This window comes from Ambystoma mexicanum, chromosome 2p (genome assembly GCF_040938575.1).
Source record: "Ambystoma mexicanum isolate Mex_15411 chromosome 2p, UKY_AmexF1_1, whole genome shotgun sequence".
NCBI classification, from domain to species: Eukaryota; Metazoa; Chordata; class Amphibia; order Caudata; family Ambystomatidae; genus Ambystoma; species Ambystoma mexicanum.
The window spans coordinates 939,286,491-939,308,892 of NC_090923.1; the positions used below are offsets into that span (position 1 = coordinate 939,286,491).

General features: G+C 46.8%; 1 protein-coding gene across 2 annotated transcripts in view; it reads left to right on the plus strand.

The window, feature by feature from the left end:
- PPM1N (protein phosphatase, Mg2+/Mn2+ dependent 1N (putative)) overlaps nt 1–22,092 on the plus strand; it is a 149,045-nt gene extending 126,953 nt beyond the window's left edge. Inside the window, exon 5 of one of the 2 annotated variants that reach the window (XM_069644696.1) lies at nt 19,470–22,092. In XM_069644696.1, coding sequence (XP_069500797.1) covers nt 19,470–19,592 — 123 coding nt within the window. In that variant the 3' untranslated portion in view covers nt 19,593–22,092. Of the gene's footprint in view, nt 1–10,960; nt 19,176–19,469 lie in introns of those variants that run through there. The other variant, XM_069644697.1, reaches the window with a different exon arrangement.
- The last annotated feature ends 310 nt before the right edge of the window (nt 22,093–22,402 follow it).

Genomic DNA, 22,402 nt, shown 5'->3' on the forward strand with positions numbered 1-22,402 from the left:
ATGCCTGGTTCACTTCTAGATGACTGAAGGCACCAGGGATGGTTGTGTGGGTATTTCCGCAAGCTGAAGTGCGAGAACTGGTTATATCATAAAAAACAAGCCAGAATCTGCAACGGCTAAGAAAAAAGTTTGGGGCACTTAAAACGCCTAACACTGTATGGCTTTTTGATTCCTGCCAGGAATGTGGGGTTTAAGGGAGAGAGGGAGAGGCAGTAACCTTGCCTTGTTAAAGGGGGGCGGGGGGCAGGACCCTCTTTCAGCGGGGGCTGGGAGCACTACCAAGGATGAATCCAGCTCTACCCCTGGGGTGAACAGCGGCAGCAGAGAGAAGCCCATCTCCCTCCCCTTCTGCCAACATGTGTTTGCAGACCCTTAGCTCTAACCTTACCTTGTGGTTCAGATATTCGCTGGTATTTTTCCATCTTTCGAGAAAATGCCAGAGCAGGATCAGAATAAAGCAGAGAAGGCCAAGCGAGAGAACCAAGACCAGCTCCAACTGTTCATATAGCGAAAAATGGATGAAAGAAACCGCTACAGCCCCACAAAGACCTGACCACTGCTGCATATCAGCAGGAGAGTGAGAGACCCGCGGCAACCTCGCATTGTCCCAGCACAGAGATCTGGTGCTGTGCACCCAGAAGCAGGCTGGGGAGAGATCGGCTGCATCCTAGTGCAACCCTAGCACCGAGACCCACACTGTGAGCTTGGCAACATGTGCAACAGGGTCCTGCTAATAATAACACCCTACTAACCCACCATGGACAAAAGGCACCCCTGTCTGCCAAGCTTACCCTGACGCCAACCAGGAAGCAAGCCCGGAACTGGAACATTGAAATTTGTATGCCTCTATGCTCGAGGAGCGGCAAGCCTGCATGGAGAAATTGTGAAGGTCGTAGCCCCCTTTTTACGACGTTTCCTTGAACATACATGCCCTGGGAGGGCAGAAAGGCACAGATTGGTTAATAAAAGCCAGACAATCTCCACAGGGGAGGAATATTTAAGAAGGGTACAAAAAGCAGAACGTGTGAGCTTTTTGGGTGAGGTCAGAGGTGGATGTGGAGGACGACCAAGAGACCAGCAGGAAGAAGCAAGGAGCCTAGGCTTCTGGAGAAGATTGTTGGAACGGGTGCTGTATTGGCTTATGAGGGAATGTCGTACTGCAGTTTGAGTGTGCACGTGTGTGGCGAGTGTATAGTTAGTGTAAGGAGTGAATGTGAACTTATTGGTACAGAGTAGAAAAATGATGTTTGGTTAGTTGTGTGCGAGCAGAGTAGTAGTGGGGGAAAGAGGGTATTAGAAGAGAGGCGTAGTGAAGTGGATTGAGATGACATTGAAGGGTGGAGGTGAGGAGAAAGACGGTGGAACATCTGAGAGACAGAGGACTGGTGGGAGGAGTGAGTCGAAGGGAGTGGCAGTAAGAATAGAGAAGAGGTGAGTGGCATGAGTGAACTAGTCTAAGTAGCTCAGAGCAAGTGCAGGGTACTTTCCAAACTCCCATTAGAACACTAATCTTTGGTTAGAGTAGTAAAATGTAGGATGCCCAAGAGGGAGTTTAGACAGCGCCCCTGTCCAGGGCTGCCTGAAATGCACAGGTCACTTTTGAGAATAAGGTGACCGACGCATTTCTAAAAACAGCGCAAATGAAACAAGCGCATTCTCTGTGACCCTTTCAATTGGGCTATTTTTTTCTAAAAACCTTTATTTAATTCTGACATGGCATTTAGGCAATAAACAGACGAGATATAGTTACACATTTGGATAAACAATACTAACATAAATGGTTTTGGTAATGAAAGATTTTCACAACTATTCATTAATAAAGTCTTTCTAGTTGTCTTCTTCATCTGAGCTTGATGCCTGGGCTTGTAAATATGATCTCAGTGGGACCCATATGTCCTTGGGTCTGGAGTGGGGTTGTACTCCTTGCACATACGTCTCCTTGCTTTCTTGCGTGATGGCCAGCTGTCTGAGCCATGTTTGGGGCGTGGGGGAGGAGGTAGATTTCCATGTCAGGAGTATTTGTCTTTTGGCTACAGCTCCTGCCACTGCGAACAGTCTGCGTGTCTTAGTTGAAGTCTTTCCAATGTCTCCAAATAGGTATTTCTGTGGGGTCACCGGTATGGGGATCTGCAATATGTCGCTTATCTTCTCTGCCACCTCAATCCAGAACTGGTGAATCGGAGGGCAGTTCCAGTACATGTGCATTGCGTCCGCTTCAATTGCCCCGCATTTGGGGCATCCTGGTTGTTTGGTGAGGTCGAATTTGGCAATTCTTTTGGGTGTTATGTGCAGTGGATTCAGGATTTTGTATTGAATTAGGCGGAAGTTAGTGTTGATAGAGATGGCTTTAGTATATCTACAGTAATGTGTCCATTGTTGGTCATTGATTTGAATGTTAAGGTCTTCCTCCCACTTGGTTCACATTGTGTTGACTGAGGGGGTATGCGCTTGTACCTTTTTGTATATTTCGGAGACGCCGCTTTTGAACCCTTCCGTTGTAAGCATGTCTGCAAGGAACTTGTGTACCAGGGGTTCCGTCAGAAATGATGGCCAGATTGCTTTGCATGCTGCTTTCAGCCGATGATACTGCAATGTTGGAATCAGGCCTTTTACTATTCTTTCCTGTAGTTCTGCCATCGTGATGAATTGTCCCTCGGGGAAAAGGTCCCCCAGTCTGGCTCCACGTTCCAGATGCCAGCGGTTCTGTATAGCACGGCCTAGGGTCGGTTCGAGATCGGGATATGACTATAACAGGGTGTGCGGCCAGTAGGGCGTGTCGCATTGGATCTGCATCCACGCTCGCACCGTAGTTGTCACTGGGTCCGCACCCGCCCTCTCTTCTTTGACTTTCGTAAATAGCATACCCCATAGGTCATTTGGGGCAGCAGTGAACTCCTCCGCGTGTATATGAGCATGTTGTTCAGTGCCTTGGAACCAGAATCTGGCAAACTGGGCTTGTGCCGCGTAATAGTAAAGCAAGTAGTCCAGTGCCGCCAGGCCCCCTGTGTCATAATGCTCGCACAACTTGGTCCAACTGGCCCTGGGTGTGCTTCCACCCCATATAAAGTGCGTGCTGCTCCTCTGTAGGTTCTCGAAGAATTTACGGCCTGGCCATATGGGTATTCCACTAAAGAGATAACAATTTGGGGATGATCACCATTTTTAGTAAGGATAATCGGCCGTACTGGATAGCGGAAGTTTCGCCCAGAGGGTAAGCTTGGTTTCTATTTGTGTCAATAGTGGTCCATAGTTATTTGCATATAGTGTGCTTTTATCCGTTGCCATAATAATTCCCAGATATCTGGCAGTGGTTGGTGACCAGCGGAACTGGGTCATTGATTCTGTTTGTGAGACGGCTTTGGTTAAGGGTATTATTTCGGATTTGCTTTGATTTATCTTGTATCCAGAGTATTTCGTGAATTCCACAATGTCTTGCATGATCGGGGGAAGATGTGTTTCTGGGTCTCTGATATATAGCCTGGTGTCATCTGCATATAGTGAGATGAATTGAGGTCTACCCATGATGCGTATCCCCCTCCAGGCATGTTTGGTTCATAAGAATGCTGCAATTCCCTCTATTGCGAGTGCAAATATTAGCGGGGACAGGGGGCACCCTGGTCTCGTTCCTCTCTGCAGTTCGAAAGTATCGGAGATGGTCGCTTTGGTTCTGACTTTGGCGATGGGATTAGAATATAGCGTCTGTATGCTTCTGATGAATCCTGGGCCAAATCCCATATTTTGTAGGATGGCATACATGAATCTCCAAGAGATGGAGTCAAACGTCTTTTCGGCATTTAGGGTTACTGCAATAGTTTTCTTTTCCCGATCCATTTGTGATGAAATTGCAAAGAATCTACGGAGATTCAGGGCTGTGGAGCGAGATGGGATGAAACCGGATTGGTCCGGGTGGATCAATTTATTCATGTACGGATTCAGTTTGTTGGCAATGGATTTGGCTATAATTTTTGCATCCACGTTAATGAGGGATAGGGGCCTTTAGGGGGAGGGATCGTGGGGTGGTTTGTGCGGTTTCAGCAGAACCGAAATTATGGCCTCTCGCAAAGTCAGTGGTAGTGTTCCCTTCTCCAGCGATTCTTCCCACACTTTCAGGAGTCGTGGCACTAGTTCTGGGATAAATGCTTTGTAAAAGTCTGTTGTGATGCTGTCTGCACCTGGTGCTTTGCCCATCTTTAGGTCTTTAATAGCTTGTGTTATGTCCTCTTCCGAGAGCGGTATGTCTAGGGCTAATTTGTCTCCAGGTGTTGCTGTAGTTCCTCTAGTGTTTTCTAGTGTTTTCTGGTCTCTGTTACGGTATAGTTCCTGTGGTATCTGAGAAACACTTCATTCATGTCCTTCTGGTTCGTGAGAGTTACTCCCTGTTCGTCTATGATGCTGGTTATTTGCCCTTGGCCCATTTCCGACCTGATTAGACTGGCCAGGAGTTTTCCTGATTTATTACCTTCACCATACCTCTTGGCTCTGACTGGAAGTATCATGTAATACACCTCTTGGTTCGCTAGCGTATTGTACATTTCTGTTGCTTCATGTAGGGGGTTCAGCCCCGGGGCTCTGGTATATGCTTCTTCTGCCTCCTTCATGCGGGTTTCGGTGTGGGTCAAATTTGAGCGGATCTCTTGCAGTTTACCATGTACTGTGGCTATCAGTAGCCCTCTCAGCCATGACTTAAACGTTTCCCATACCGTGGTGTATGACGATACAGAACCTTCATTGCGTTAAAAAAAGACTGCTATTTCCATGCGTAGTGTTTCCACCAGTTCTTCGTCTCGTAGGATTTGCGGCGGCATCCTCCACATTTGAGGGGCTCGTGGTGTAGAGTCAAGTAGAATATGTAGGATGACTGGGGAATGGTCTGAGAGGGTACGGGCAATATAGTACATTCCTTAGTATTTTAGATGCAATCCGTGGAACATAGCCAGTAGTCTATGCGGGAGCTCGACCCATGCACGTATGAGTGGAATGTAAACTTCTGTTTGTGTGGGTGGAGTGCTCTCCAGGTATCAGATAGTGGCAGTAGGCGCATGGTATGCTTGATGGTTGCTGCTGCCTGCGTCTCTTTCCGGTTACCAGTGGTAATTCTGTCCATCTCGGGGTCTAGGATGGTATTGAAGTCCCCACTCCAGATCACTTTCTCCTCTCCCACAGGTAATATCAACGCCAGAAATTGATGGTAGAACTCTGGGTTGTCTACGTTGGGGCCATAGGTATTGAGGAGTATCATGTCCTGTCCGTGGAGTGTTCCCCAGACAATCACATATCTGCCTTCGGGATCGCATTTAGTTTTGGTTATTGTGAAGCCTATCCTTCGGTGAATAATTATCGCTGTTCCTCTGGATTGTGAAGAATAGTCAGTAGTGGCCACCTGTTGACCCCATGTGCGGCTGAGGGATGTTACCACCTTGTCCGTTGCATGTGTTTCCTGTAGGAAGAGGATGTCAATGCGATGTCTAGCGGCATAGGCCATGACTTTCCTGGTTTTGCTTGGATTGGACAGGCCTCTTATGTTCCAGGACATAAGCCTAGTGCTCTTTATTTTATCTTGAGTAGCCATTTATTCTGGTCTTCGGGGTGTGTTTATCGTCTGCGTAGTTCGGGTGTAAATCTTTCAGGTTGTGCCTTGCCAGGTTTTTATAGTCTGCTTGAAGTAAACTTGTTTTTTTTTATTTTGTAACAAACAATTATAACTGTGAACCCAACTCCTGGGCCGGATCTTTTATTTGAATGCCTTGGTGCGGGTGTGCGTTGTAATATAGAACCAGCCTTAACTAGGCAACAGGCCTGTAACACTTCCCACCCTCCTCCCTCACCATCCCCCCAATCGGGCGGTGTATCCCTATGAACCGATTGCAACATTGCAGGGTGTGGGGGGCTGTATGCAGTGGTCGAAGTGTACAAAATGAAGTAGTGGAACTATGTTCCCTGCTGGCCTGCACCCACTCCCCACAAACCCATCACCACGCCCCCTCCCACACACAATACATACCCCCAAACTCTTGCACCTGCTGTTTAAGGGAACTTTCAGTGCAGTGCACTGAAAGTGCAAGCTGCAACGTCTCCTTACACTTTTATTTTAAAACAAAACCATTCCGGAACGGTTTCTTTTTAAAATAAAAGTATAGGAGCTGTAAAACATAATTCAAAAAAGTAGAGGAGCATCGCTCCCGACCGCTCCCGCTCACTTCGACCACTGGCTGTATGGCTCGCTTTCTTCTCTGGAGTTGTGGCTGGTACTTGCTTATTTTGTTGATGCATTAACATTCAATATTTGCTTCTGTATCTGGATGTGTGGGTTTGGAATCTCAGGTGCCATTCTGGGCTGCCGGAATGTGCTGTTCCATGTATGCCCTAGCGTCCTCAGGTGTTTCAAAGAGTTGTATTTTGCCATTGTATTGTATTCGTAGTTTGGCCGGATACAGCATTGCATAAACTATCTTCCTTTCTCTGAGTGCCTTTTATATTGAGTCAAAGAAACGCCTCGAGGCCTGGACTCCTGATGAGAAATCTGGGTAAATGTGGATGATATTGGAGTCGTAGGGCAGGGGTGCCTGTTCACGCACCATTCGGAGTATGAGATCTCGGTCCCGGTAATTTAGTATTCTCGCTATAATTGTTCGGGGTGATGCGCCTGGTTTAAGTGAGGGAGCAAGGGTTCTGTGCGCTCTTTCGACTAAGAACTGCTTCGAAAATTGTGCTTCGGGGAAAAAAGAGTGCAGCATGTCTTCAAGAAAGTGCTCCATGGGAATGTTGAGTTTGTGTTCTGCCACTCCAACCACCCTTATGTTATTTCGGCTTGAGCGGGATTCTAGGTCTTCGCATTTATTTTGGATGGTTTTAATATCTTTCTGGATTTGTTCTATAGTTTTGTTCTGCACGACAGATGTGTCTTCAAGGGTTGATACTCTTTCTTCGGCTTCAGCAATTCTAGAGTTGACTTTTCTGATATCAGCTCGGATGGACGTAATGTTCTCGCATATGTCATCAAGTTTGGAGTTGGTCGCCAAGAAGCCTTTCTCCATCGCTGCCATGTATGGGGTCATGTTTTGTTCAGATGGGTCTAGAGCGGGGTCCTCCTGGGTAGGCGCCTAGACAGATTCCGGCGCCGATGCAGAGGTATTCGCAAACGCATCCATGGGGCCTCGCTTTTTGTTTTTTGTGCCTCTCATCTATCTTATGTGTTGGCCCTGGTTCTTCCTTGTGTCCCAATGCTGTGGGGTGGTATGGAGCGCAGTGTGAAGGTTCTTTAAGGATGGCCCGCGTCTGGGAGCTGTCTCTCTCGTTGGGTTGGTGTATTTGCTCCTGATCCTGCTGGTGGGAATCTGGGGTTATGGCGCAAAGCGTTGTGTGTGGTGGACTGCAGTGGCAGATGGAGCGCTGATCCGCCCCCCGTCGATGCAGCAGATGCCCACCCCAGAGTATTGCTATCTAGCGCTGTGTCTCTGTCCCTTGGACTCTTTTCCAAAAATGCTGGTGGTCTTTACTCTGTAAAACACTTAATTGACTATACGGTCGTGCGTGGATTAATGGGGGGGAGGTGAATCACCTTCTCCTCATGTACCTTTTTAGCTGCCGAGTCGGTATGCTTTTGTCCCTCGCTGCTGGGGGAGCGCAGCACCAAGATTCTGTTGTCGTGCCGCGTCTCAACCCCAGGTGTTGAAGTCTCGCTGAGGCGGGGGGAGGGAGGCGGCGCACCATGCCCCAGCCCCCTCGTGTTCCACCAAGGGTGTTTTGTGGGGGGGGCCGCCACTGTGGGGGGATCATCCTGTCTCCTCGAGCGGATGCCGGTCTGAGCCGCGGGAGACCCGGCCCGCTGCGGGCTATGTATCCTCGCAGGCCGCACCGCATCTCACCCGCAGTCCAGGGCTCGGGCACTCGTGCTCTTCCTTCCGGGATCCCACTCCCAGCTGTGCAGGTACGATGTCTGTCCGCCGTCAGGTCTTCTAGGGATTAGTGGGCTGTTTCTCTGGACGTGGTCTGGGTTGACTTTCTCCCCCCTCCGCTCGGTGTGCAGTTATCAGTGCAGGGTCTGTTGTTTTTGGCACGCAGCGTCCCAGCCGTTGATGAAGGGCTGCGGCTATGTGAGCTTTTGTTCTCCGTGTTCCCGGCACTGTTTTTCCCCCTGATTTGGGCCGGGTGGTCCCGGAGTCAGCTGCTGCAGAATTGCTTCGGTTGAGTCTTCCGTGATAGCGCACCAACGCAGGATTTTCGATTCAGGATTCTGTCAGCCACAGAGCTCACAGATTAAGCTGCCATCTTGTTGGGCAAACAACAGCACCCCCCCCAATTAGGCTATTTTTTGAGAATCTGCCCCACTGGTTTGTACAGACAGAAAATATACTGCGGTTGTCAAACTGCAGCACACTTGGTTTATCCCTCTTGAGTGTTATTTAAGCTTGTCAAACAGGGAATATACTGGGATTTTCAAACTGTACGTATAGTGAATGATGGGCAAACAGGCAACATACTGGAATTTTGCAAACTGGTAGCATCATGGGACTGTGCAGACTGCAACGTCCAACGATTCCCAAATTGAGAGATTTCTACAATTGTTTAACAGTGAGCTAGAGATATATTGGAGTGTGTATAACATAGTGCACCAAAAAATATACACTAGTACACTGGGACTATGCTGGTAATGTGTATACTCAAATATTGTGCACAATGGGAAAAAACAGTGATTGCCAAAATAATAATAAACAGTGATTCTCCAAACCAGAAATAAACAGGACTGTATAACTCAGAACCACCTGGGAATATACTGATCTTGTCGGCCAGGTAGTATTTCGGAATTGTGTAAATTGTGGTTATAGTCGGGCAGTCAAACTCGGAATATATATGGCAAAATGTACCCCTACCATTTATCATAAGGATATTACAAGTCACCAAGGGGTTTTGTGACCTAATAGAGAAAGAGGCTGAAGGCAGCGTTCATTTATAAGGTCATGGATCTCCAAGGTGACTTGCAATATCTTTTATATGTATGGTAGGTGGGTATTTTATTCCTTACAATACATGTCCACACACTGTCATTCCCTTTAATACCTCATCTTTTGCTTAATATAATGATCTTCCATTTGCTGATGTATATAATCAATGTAGAATCTGTTTGGATGTAAAAACCAAAAATGCCACTCCTAATGTGTTGCAGAAAAATTGTTCAAGCAGTTTTATAACATGTATTAAAAACATTCATGTTGTGCTTGAAAATAAATAATAACATGCAGATTCTTCCTCACATTATTCAAACTCCACAGTGCAGAAATTAAACATTCTACCGTAAACAGTTCCATGTCAATTGCCGGCTTCAATGTGTCACAGAAAACTACTTTGCAAGTAAGGAATATGAAAAGGTTTTTACAGCTTTAATTAAGTGCTGCAGTGACAGCTGAAATGCTCTCTGCTGGCTCAAGCAGGAGGCATTGTGATGTCACAACTAAAGCGTAATAACTGATTACAGAGATGGTGTGATGTTATGTATTTTCTTATCACAACTGGCCTATAATAAGAACATTATTTCTAGGCTTTTGTACACATATTGCACACTGCTATTATACTAGGATTATCAAACTTGGATTATGCTTGTCATACAATATATAATTTTGCAAACAAAGCACATACTGCAGTGTGGTTGTTGACTATGACTGTCACACTGGAAATGTAATGGTATTGTGAACATGACATTGCATTGAAATTGTCAAAATGGGAATAAACTGGGATTGGAAAAACAGGAAATATAAAACCACAGTTAGTTGCCTCAAATGAATAAACTAAACTAAACTAAACTAGTTACAGTGAAATTTTGCAAAAGGGGAGTATACTTGCATTGTTAAAATATAAACATAATGGAAATGTAAACAGAATATACCATTGCTACCAAACTAGAGTGTCCTGGAGTTCATAACCTCTGCTGGACATTCATTGTTTCTGTCCAAGGCTGGCACCTGGTTCATGGCAAAAGAGGAAATATTGAAAAAGACCAAGGCCCTCATTACGAACCTGGCGGAACGGGTTAAACGGCGCCGTAAAAGGTGACGGCGCCATTCAACCTGTTCCGCCACATTACGAGGTCCCCTCGCAGGACACAGTAAGCACGCCTGCGAAAACCAGGCGTGCTTACCGGGTCCCGCGAGGGGAAGAGGGAGCAAACAACGGGCCATCTCATTATGGCCCGTTGTCTGCTCCCTCTCCCATTCCCATTCAGCCCTATGGGGGCTGAAATGGGAATGGGGTAGGACACGGATGCGATTTTGGCGGCAGCCATGCCGCCAATAGCGGCATGGCTACCGGCCGAACTCGTAATGAGGGCCCAAGTGTAAATTCAAGTGATGAGGATTAGTGGCCATATATAGTCAATGAAGATAGGTGGACATCAAATGGGCAGACTGGTGTCCTACAACTGTTATCAAATTCTAGGTTACTATGTTAGTGAGCTGGATATACCAGTTGGCGATCCCCTGCCCACGTACCTGAAACACTGATGCACAAAAGACACCATCATGAAGCACGACATGAGGTACACCCAGGTCTTGTGGAAGCGAAATGGGGACCGCCATTGGCTTGGGGGCCTGTACAGGTAGGTGGAGGGGACACAGGTGGGCAGAGGGTATCAGCTGAGCCACACCGCAGAAGGTGGTCAGAGGGAGAGGCAGGCATACAACTGACCCTGCTTGGGGTGGCCTGCATGGCTGACTTCTGCAAAGTCGGTCTTATGTCGGAGGTTTTAAGGCATGGATTCTGAAATTTCACCATGGGTGGGCCAAAACCTGCCTTCAGCTCAGCCCCACTGTTCCTTCAAATCCCCCTCCTCTCACCCTCCCAGCAATTCAATAAAGAGTGAGTTTCTTTTAACATTCATTTGCATTTCACAATTGTGGCCTTTTGCCCAACATGTCCCCGTATTTTGGACTGTTCTGATGATCTTTTTCCCCATGTTTTATTTCCCCAGAAATCGGATGACAGTGAAAGCTCTCGCTGAGGTGCAGTCTACCCCGTGATACTTCTGCTATTTGCTGGAGTGGCCCAGGCCTGCCAGTGTCTCTTTGAGGCCCATACGCTTCGTGCCCTAGATGCAAAAAGTCAAGACTGGCATATGGAATTCCATGCAAGACAGAATCTAATGGAGGTCTATGGACCAGACCCCAGACTCGAGGATGGCATCTTTTTAAGATGCACCAGTGCCCCACTTCCTTATCTGTGTTCCGGGTCCCCATGCCCATCCTGCTGTGCCCCACCTTCTGAGCTGGAATGTGCCCAGCTGTCTTCATTTGATGTATTTTAGGATCATTGAGGTGCAAGCCCCAGATAAAACAATGGCACTATGATAGCCTTGAATTAAAGGGAGCAAATGCATTGATCCTTCCAACTGCACTGGTTATTCTTTCAGTCTTCACTGTGAATAGCAGGTCCTGGCTCAGGTGAACCTCTACCCTGCCATCCCACACATGCGGTGGACATAGAGTTGGTGGCTGACCATTCACCGGCATGACTAAAGACTAAGCAAGAAAAACTGAATGTGGACAAGCCAACAAGGTGGCCAAACAACTTAGAGAAGATTGGAAAAACACTTCAAACCCTGGCCACCACAAGAGACCATCAGATGATTGTTGAACGGTAGAAGAAGGCTTTCTCTAACAAAGAGAAATCCTTGCGTACCAGGCACAGCAGTCCACCTGACCTCTGTCATGAGGGAATGCATGTAGATGGCTAATCCACTCAACTACTCTTTGACTCACAGTATGCAGTCCTATGTCCAGATGCCTTCCCTCCTTCTGAACATGTTGGGAAGTCTGTTCCTGCAGCAGACTAGGCCAAAACATGGCTCTGAAGATGCTGCAAAATGCAAGCCACCCATTAGACGCCCTCATCAAAGTAGTTGAAAGAGAATCCGTTTGTCCCCTCTGATTTGGCAGTGACTTCCACTGTTTCAGTTGACTTTTAAGAGGAGTTGATTGAATTGCAAGCCTAATTATCTGGATGTCAATCTATTTTTGGGGGGGGTTTAACTTTAGGGATAAAACTATGCGAGTTAACGGCTCCCATTACACAGATCATGAAACGTAGTCGTTTTGTGATGTGCCAGAAGGATGGACCCAAGAGAAAAATGTCCTGGCAGCCATTTAAAGAATTGGTCTGTGACTCCACAGCTGCATGTGATGTTTGGAAGAAAAGGCAATTCATGGTGATTTCTTGGCTTCTGTTTTTAGATGCTTTTGTCTTTCTCTCTGACTTGAATCTGAATGAGTGCTTAACCAAAGACTTGGTCGTGACTCCACAGGATGGGAGACTCCCGAGCACGTATCTTTTTTGCCCATATTCTTTGTGTAGTGAAACGAGAAGGCTCAATTTAATTTCAGTGATAAGGAACTGGGGCATTGTGGCACCCTACATCAAAAGAAGGAACTGGGGCATTGTGGCACCCTACATCAAAAGAAGAACCTGTGTGTGCTCAGTAACAGGAGATAAAGGGTGCCACTGGCCAGTGGGCCTACCCTTTATTGGTAGGTGACCAACCGGGTGAACCAGGGGTCATTTGCAGAGCCACTTCATTCCATTCCTTTAAAGAGGGACATTTGAAAGAGCACATTTGATGATGTCCCTGCTTGATGACTTCGAATGTGTACAGGAGGCTTTCTCTGTGTGAGCAGGACAATGATTGATCAACTGTATCTGTGGGTCTAATTTGCATACTGAGGAACCTGTCACACCATCCCTGGTAATATATAAAACAGTCATGTAGTAGAACATCATGAAGAAAACCTATACATACCATAAAAAGATAACTACTGTCATACAATTGGCATCAATAGGTGTTCATTAAAACAAACTTCCCGTTTTTAAAGGTAAGGGCTCCCACCAGACCGCCAAGGTATGATCCACTCTCTTATTGAATGGTGATTGGGGAAATAGTGCGAATGTGGGAAAAGCCCTGGAAGCACTGTCCTTTAGGGTTTCCCGCATTTGTACCATTCTGCAAAGGATTCTCAGAACATAGCGAAAACTTTGGCAGACAATCTGCTCCATGCTGGGACTCCACGTGCATAGTTGCCAACATGACCCGTTCCAATCTGTAGGTGCTTATCCAGTCCTGGTTTTTCCTTTGCATTCTGAGACTTTTAGTCTGAGTTTTATATCGAGAAAAGTGGAACTACAAGTCCCAGAATGCAAAGAACAAAACCAGCAGTGGATAAGCACCTATAGATTGGAATGGGTCATGTTGGCAAGCATGCACATGCATCCCTCCGGCATTAGCATTCTAGAGCTGGTGGAGAGGCTTTACATGGATTGTGGCTGTCTTTTTTTCCCTTTGGAAAAAGGATGCACAGTCCATATGAATTTATTGTAATGGCTAACGCCATGCTGTGCCTGGTGGCTGCCATTACTGAGCTCCACCGCAGCAATTGCAGGAGATTCCATTGCATGACGAAGTAGCCCTAGATTCCAAAGACTAACACTGCGTCATGACTCGTCGGGATCACTTAGGAAGAGTCTTCACCATCAATGTGGTAGCTCTTCCCAACTAATCCGCTAGTGAGTAATCGGTGGGTGAATGAATGGAGGAGAGTGGGGAAAAGGGGCAGGTAAGAAGCGAAACAAACTTGACAGTGGAACAGAGATCTGCATGTATTTCGTGTATACGTTTATTCTTACATTATTGAGAGAATTACTTATTACAATACAAGTCACAGTCAACATGATGTATATGTTGTATTATAACAGTGGTATTGGTGGGCCAGTCTAGGAGTTATGCTTACATAAGAATAGACAACAAAATTGCGTGGTATGAGTTCTGCCACTCGCTGAGCTTGTTGCAACCTGCTTGGCCTCACCCTGGGCCCTACACACCGTGTATTCAAAAACTCAGAGACAGGGAGCTGTTACGTTCTGGCTCTGCGCTGCGGCGCCTGGGGAGACAGAACGTTGAGGGCCTCGGAAGTAGGCCGCAGTGGCGCAGCTCCGGCAGGAGCGAAATGACTCACGCCACACGTTGGTATCTGGCCCGGAACTTCCTCCCATCCGTGCGGGCAGGGCTTTTATTAAGACACCCTGTGTCACCGCGTTGCGGGACGCAGGGCGGATACAACAGGAGCTATGCGACCATTCTTTATACGGCTCTACTAGCCCTTCCTCTTCCTCCCTTCTCCCCTTGTGGCTGGCTTCCCTCTTCTTCCCTTAAGGTGGTTCCCCCTTAAGGTGGCCTGGCCATGATTTAAGTCACAACAGAGCTTTCATTCTTCCACCTGGCAGATGTGTTTCCTGGATGCTGCGGCGTTGAAACACAAGATTAATTCAAGGAGCCAATGTGTAGCGCTTAATTTAGCAAAACACATCTTTCATTTGTGGAGACAGAGCGCCGGGTTATGAAAGGCAGAGTATGACATCTTAAAGCTGTCTTTTCATGAGAAGGTAACAACCCTGATGCCAAGGCATCAACTTTGCCGAGCCTTGCCGAAGACCTTCATCACAAAGCATTCCACCGCTTTGTGAATCCTGTATGGAACTCCATAGGCACTCTGCATATCCGTCGAATTACTGGCCAAAGTGGGCATGTTTCAAGAAACCAGCTGCCTCGCACTCACTGCAAACCCAGCTTGCACCACACGAGTTTAGCTTTGCCTTTTAGGCAGTAACTAGCTTAATAGCCTCTCTTAAAAAAAAAAAAATGTGCAAGGATTAGGTTATGTTAACAGTCAGAGATGTAGAGACCAGGTGATATGATGATGTGAGAGAGAGACTGAAGAGCGTGCAGAACCATATTCCTCAGACACCGACAGAGACCAAAGGAGGGGGGCAGAGAGAGACAAAAGGGGGGGGGAGAAAGAAAGAGAGACAGAGAGAGACCGAGGGAGGGGGAGGGAGAGGGAGAGAGAGTGAGAGAGAGAGAGAAAGAGAGAAAGAGAGAGAGAGAGAGAGAGAGAGAGAGAGAGAGAGAGGGAGAGTGAAAGAGAGCGAGAGAGAGAGAGAGAGAGAGAGAGAGAGAGAGAGATTAAAGAGCTTTTTGAGAGCTATACTATAGCCACTGGCAGAGACCAGGTATTAAAGTGAGAGCGAGAGATATGGTACGATATGAGATAATATGGCATTTATAACGCACCTATACGCAAGTGTTTCAAGGCGGACGAGGGAGGGGAACAGAGGGAAGACAGAGACAACGATCTTACTAGGTCAGGTGACATTGAGATCGTGCAAGTGCAGACAGAGAGAGAATGAAGAGCTTTCTGAGAGCTATACCTCCGTCTTATAAAAGTGAGAGGGAGAGAATGAAGAGCTTTCTGGGAGATATATCTTAGAACCTGGCTGAGCCCAAGTAAGAGAAAGATTGAGGGGCTTACAGGGTTCAACCCATTACATTTTGGAAGGAACTCAACAGGCATTCAATCCCAAGAAGGAAATCAGACCACAGGGTGAAAACATTTGAACACTGGAAGAACATGAGGCCCAGGAGGGTGGCCTGACGAAAACCCTAAGCAAGACATACATTCTGGTAAGCGTGTTACTAGGTATTTCTCTACTGGCCTAGGAGTGTAACCCATGGCTAGAGGCTGAGAATAAACATGTGTAACCCCCGGCCCGAATAGGGCACGCCTAAACTGGGGTTACTGTCTCTTATGTTCCAACAGCAGGAAATAATGCAACATGCTCCATTGCACGTTTAGATGAAGTTTATTTGATATGAGAACAAACCAAGATGAAAACAGTACCACGAGGAGGGGAGTGATGGAGTGGTGTGGGGTGAGAAAATTACCTGTTCACACTCCTGGTGTCCAAGGAGGGTGGATCTTGCCCAGGACGACGGGAATGGCGGCTCTTGCCCAGGATGGCGGTTGGAAAGAGGGTTAGGGGGAGTTTCAAAACAAATGCATTAAGGACAGTGCAGAAAATAGACCTCCTGTGACGCCACTGCCTCACGTGGCCCCTGAGGGGCACAGGGAACCATGTAGCAAAGATTGTCATGTGGAACTGATGAGCCAAACGTCTGGCGGCCTCGAGGAGCGGCTTTGGTGCATCCCTGATGAGGACAAGAATCAAAGAGGGCCTGTGCTGGGCACCCTGTGGAGTAGACCCTAGGGCTCCAAGCACCACCTAGCATTGAAAAGACTGGCTTGTGGTATTGAGGTCTCACGCACTGAGAGCGCCGACCACCAGGATGCCTGTAGGCCACAAAGTCAGTGGAATGGAGGGGTTCCTGAATCCAAGTCTGTTACAATGTGGGCAGCAGTCTAAAACAAGATCTGCTATTTGTTCAGCTTTTCTGTAAGCTGCAGGAGTATGAAAGGTGCAGGCAGCCCAACAAGGATTGGGGTGGCACTGGTGTACTACGCCCCAGTGTCCACACCTGGGTAGGTGGTGATCTAGGCAGGGCAATCCATGTTGCTCTTGATGCTTCACGCTGAAGGGCGGCGCTACTGGGCCTCTCGGGTGGCCGAAGACCAGGAAAGGAGTTGAGGCACGGTTTTCCCCACATTTAGGTGAGGGGCCTCAGATGAGCAGCACAGGACAACGAGGCAGGTCTGCTTGCCTTAAGCACTGCTCTGGTGTGAAGGATGAAGTTAGTGTTTCCTGCTCTTATATACATACCTTCAGCCGGCATGGGAGATGGGACAGTGCAGACAGAGTTGCTGGCCACCTTGCAAAGCAGAATAGACTGGGCCTCCTCTATGGACATTGTTAGAACAATCACATGTTCATGGTTCTATTGGGACTACAGTTCTTACCATTGATAAAGAGCGGCGGGGCTCTATAGCAGTCACCCAAACGACCAGCAGAGAGATACTTGGGTCCATCAAAAACTCGCCACCACAAGAACGGGAGTCTCAGTCATGGGGCAACGTTTACTGTGTTTATTATCTAACAAAACAACAGGGATCCCACTAGAAAAACATGAATTCTCCATGGTTCTCATTCTCTGAGCGAGTCTCACCCGGTCTTATCCAGGTGTGACATCACAAAACCAAGCTTCATTCCCAAAACCTATTAGGCATTCACATTGGTCAGTTTTGCTGAACTAGGTATATGTCCTATAGTGGTTCATTCTACTATTGGATAGCCATATCTGGTGGCTCCTCCTGGGGTCACCCCTGCATGTTTCAGGTTCCCATGTTGCAGGGTCGCAGGAAGACCATTGGCTCCTGCAACATATTATATCTCCACGTGAAAGGTCATTCTGGATTTGGCAGAATGGATCCTCACAGCCCTGGGACCTTGGAAGGTTACCAGGCTGAGTGTACCTCCTCATGGTAATGAGAATTGACATGGACGGGCTGTGTGTTCCCTAATGTTGCCATCTCTGATCACCCAAGCCTGGGAGAGTGCATTCAGTTGGCAGTTCCTGAGCAACACTTATATCTTTCCACCTCTGATGTGGTGGGAAAAGCTTCCTTCTGTCTACCTCGATTGAATGGGCATTGTCTTGCTCTGCTGGGTCACATGTGTTGAGACGACAAAATTGAGCTCTCTTGCCTCTAATTATGAGGATTTTAGTCTGAATTTGTTGCAGGTGGCTTACTGTCTTGGTAACCAGAAACTTTCCGTCTCCACTCGTCCTTGGCTGGCTGTATCATTTCTGCCTGCCTCTGGCTGCAGCTATCATGCCAGCCCTTCCATTTACTTGAAGGTTGTCTCCCCTTCCTCATTTATTTCAGTGGGCCCAGAGCTTCCATATTTGTCCTTATGGATTTTAATTGTTAGTGGCAGTTAAGCATATGCAAGCTTGGTATATGTATGATTTTGCATCTTGCAGTTCAGCTTTCGAGAACTATGTGACTATATATAGAGATATGTATGTGTGTTTGCCATCTACCTGTGTGAGTCATAAGCATGTGTTTTGTGTCTATCTGCAATAAGTTAATGCATGTTCATGTAACCCTGTGAAAGGATGGCTATGTACACCATGTCTAATGAGGCTACGTCATGATATCAGTGATGATGTCATTGATTTCTTGATTTGCAGTCAGTCGACATGTTCGATTGATGGCATCTCCTCCAGATCATCGACTGGGTATGACCTGAATGGCTGTCTGGGAGAGGAAGGTTTCTCACATCTGCGATACATCGACGATGGCGGTGAGGGGCCTATGAGTGAGGTGCATCTGTTGTGTCTCAGTCTTCGGGAGTCATGTGGGGGCATGAGGGACATATCTAGACCTCCGTCTTCACCATGATTATCTTTGAGGTTTTGTCAAGGAGGTGGCAAGCCTGCTACAGCAGTCTGGTGATACCAAGGGATTAGGGGGCACAAGCACAATAGAAGAGCTTGTATGCTGCACGTCTGCCCCACATGCCCTCCTCCGGCTCAGAAAGGGGCAGAGGCTGGGGTAGAGGATGCAACCGAGGAACACCACTGATGGAGACGTAGTAGCTGGTGAACAGAAGTGTGTCTGAGATAGGAAGAGTTAGAGGGCATTCCTCACCCACTTGCAACCCCTTCTCTCAGAGGGTAGCCAGGAGGTGTGATTTGGGGCAGTGTAGGCTGCTATTAGAGTCTATCTGCTGTAATGTATCACTGATGTAATGTGTTCTTCTGTCAAAAATGCTGTAGATGTTTTAGAGTGTGGATGTTAACATCAATAGGCATCCCATCAGGGCAAAGAATGCTACATTATATATGCTTGTTGCAGGTTATCTAACAAAATGTCTTCCTTTTCAGCCGGTCTGGGAGGGCAAGGAGAGGTTATATTTCAGTCCCACTCTTGCCTGGTGAGAAAGAGGGTCCACCAGCAGGCCCGAGCAAAAATACACTGTTCTATATGTACCTGATATGAACCCAAAGCCAGGGAGAAGAAGTATAAAGCCAGGGAGAAGAAGTATAAAGCCAGGGAGAAGAAGTATAAAGCCAGGGAGAAGAAGTATAAAGCCAGGGAGAAGAAGCATTTGTTGATAATGGATTTGGCCGCGAGAGAGCAGGGAGCTACAGCCTTAGGTCAGAGACTACCTAGAAGTGGATGTTCACTGTATCCCTAAGACTAAATTTGAAGCCAAAAGCTCACTGGCCACTATAATCTGGACTGTGTACTGAACTTGAGGATTCTGGGACGATCAGTATTCCACTGTTTAGATTGTCCTCAGAGCAGAATATCCTGTTTTTAGAGCCCTTTAGGCACTTCCTAATAGCAGGTTATCCCAGCCTTATCCTGGCAATGATAATAAAGCGTGTTTGAACTGGGTATATGACTCGTGTGTTCTGTTGAATTTACATTGCAGTCGGAATCTTGGAACATCCCCTTTGTGTTTTAAGAATGTTCGTCAGAAGCTCACACAGCTTGTTCCCGACCACCATAAAACGTAACCTTTCCTCCATGTTAGGTGCTGCAAGCTCTTCCTGGTGCGTCTTATTAAATGTAACCTGGCAGTGAATAGCCCTTTAGGATAAGAGCACTCTGAGTTGGCTTTTCACTCATGCCAACTAAAAACCTTTGATTGGTTTAACAACTTTACTAACATCTGCCATTTCTTTGCAGGTAACTTATTCTACAATATGGAAGCTTATGGTCGCTTCTACTGCATCCCTAATCGGGATGTGGGGATGTGTACCCTCCCAATCAGAGAGAAAACTATGTTCCAAGAACTGTAACTCTTGTTGATGAAATTTTGAGTCCTCCTAAGCAAGGAAGAGTTTAGCCTCCATCTGTTATTAGCAGGTGAAATTCCCAACAAATCGTATGACATTACCAGACGGGCAACGGGCATGGGATTAAATGGAAAGAAAGAGGGTGTTATAAAGTACTCGCAAATCTAGTGTGGAAAGAAAGGTTTTAAGGGACAGTGAAAGGCAATACAATTAGAAACACTGCAGATACAGGGAGGAAAGTGGTTGCATTGACAATGAGCCAAAACAGAAAAGGCACAACTATTGCAAAGAGCCCAGTGGCAACGAAAAATATTCAGAAGACGTGGCTTGCAGGAGCGCAAATATGATAAATAGGTCTTGCTTTCAGGAACGGGGCCAGTTTCATACTAGAGGGGGCGACCAAAGCAAAGGACCCTCATATAAATGATGTGTTGGCTCGTCACCAGTCAATCAACAGTGGAAAGCGTGAATGCAGTGTTGGTGCAGTGGCAGGCGCCTAGGGAAAGGTAAGCTGGGGAATACCAAATTATCTGGATACAGTGGAGGAGAAAGAGCAAAGGGCTCAGATAAAGAGACCTCTCATGGTCAAAACAGGCAGATATAAGCGTGGAGACCACTACTAGGCCTATAGCATGTATTTTAAAGTGTTTAAGGTGATGGCAAAATGGCACTCTGAAAAAAAACAAAGTCTTACTGTTAACGAAATGGAGATGAGACTAGGGGACGCATCGTGTGTTTTCAGAAATAAAAGAAAAGTCAAATCGGTGGTGTGAAGGGTCACTACCAATGGCAAATCATGACTACTTCTTTCTCCTTTGTGGGTGGGACCTCTGAGCCCTGTCATGGGGATACCACTTCTAACGCTATTTGCCAAGCTCCCTTACCAACGCCCAGATCTACACACGTGCTTTATCTAAAATGTTAAATGATTTATTAAATTCAACAATCTTGCTTGATTTCAGCTCTTTTCTCTAATGCGTTTGAATGCAAGGGTCTTCAGCCTCCACCAGTGGAGTAACATTGCTGAAAATGTTGGCGGAGGGACATGACATCAGAAGCAAAGGGGCCCCTGCCAAATGTGGGCGACATGGTGTGCCACAAAAGTTGGGGGAGACAACATTACGCCCATGGCCTCCACTGAACAACGATTGCGTTTCTTGTGTAATACTCTGATACTTGAGAGTGTGTGGTTCACAGTGTTAGCCTCTATTGATTTCAGCAGTTTTGTCTGGCAACAAGTGTTTTTTCTACAAGAGTATCCCTTGAAAGTGACAGGCTTTCATCTCCCAGCTTTCAGTAATACACTTTAATTTAGGGTGAATGATAACATCACTTGGGATATTATTGCTTTCTTTCCCAGCATGCATCAGTTTGTGTTATTCCACTTTGTTCATGATCAATCTCAGGCATAAGTGCCCACAGTCTCTAGGACTGGACATTTTGTCCACTCCCATCTCACCTCATTTTGGGTTCTTTATATGTTGATCAAAATGATATGATCCTTGATTCAAAAGAACAGCATTTCATTTTTCATTGCAACTCTTTCAATTGTCATACTGCATTCTGGGTAGGACTTGGATTTATAGGAAATGTCTCTTGGAATATCTAAGGAACAGGTCAGCAGCTTGCTCCATGTATGACTTTGTCATAAGGCTTAGCGTGAATGACAACGTCTCTGGGTATTATTAAGGTTTTGATTTGTACAATGCATCAAAATCTCTCCACTGGCTCCCGGTGGCTGCAAGGATCAAATTCAAGACCACCTGCATCATCCACAAGGCCTTCTGGGGCCTGGAACCACGCTTTCTCCAACATCCCCCCTAACTGCTCCCCTGCTAGAGTCCTACGCTCCTCTAACTCCAACTCTCTGACTGTCAAACGCTTCTCCAAGCTGAGAGTAGGGGGCAAGTCTCGCTCAAAGGCTGGTGCCTTCCTTTGGAACAAACTCCCTGCACCTCTCACACTTGAGCCGGGTTTCCTTAAATTCCGGAAACTGCTCAAAACTTTGCTCTTCTCTACCTCTTTCCCTCTTTCCCATCCCTGCGAATCTCCCCACTCCCTCTGTGACCGGTGGCCTGATCCTCATGAATCTCACAGGATCCCAAGCCCTTCCTACCAGTCCAGTGAACATCAGCACCGCCCACCCCCCACTGCACTGCCCCGTGGGCCCCTGCTGGATGGCTCCACATCCCACCCTTGAGAGTTGCCTGTACTAGCACCTAGCCTGAGGTTCTCCTCCTTGGCTCCCCTTAGCACTTCCCTCCCAGGCCCTCCTCCAGCGCTTGTCCACTCTTCTACTTCTCCTTCCACCCCCTTCCCCTGCAATTCTCCTCCATGCACTTGCACCCCTGAATGCCACAAGTCCTAGTAGGACCATGACTGTACATTTACTGTTTTTTGCCATTGTTATTATTTACCCTGTTCCCTTCCCATTTAGCCTTGCAGCACTTTGTTACACAATTCTGTTGTATAAAGTGCCTTAGAAATGCTCAATAAAATAAAAATAAATAAAATACTTGACTTTGTGATAAGACTCAGATTCAATGATAATGTTGCTACGGCTTAATGAGATTTCCGTTTCCAGCATGCATCACATTGGAATGATTCAACTTGACTCCTTTTCACTCCTGCTCAACCTTTACCAGACTTGGCCAATGGAATTGTTCTTCATTCACTGTCTGGAACTATGATGTAAAAGGGGTCCTTATGAGTTGAGCGTTTATGACAATTCTGGCGGCATTTGCAAAACACCTCTAGAATTTCTATCTGCCCAATTCAGAGTAACTGTCAGCAACGTGTCTCTCCTGTGGTCAATTTTTGATC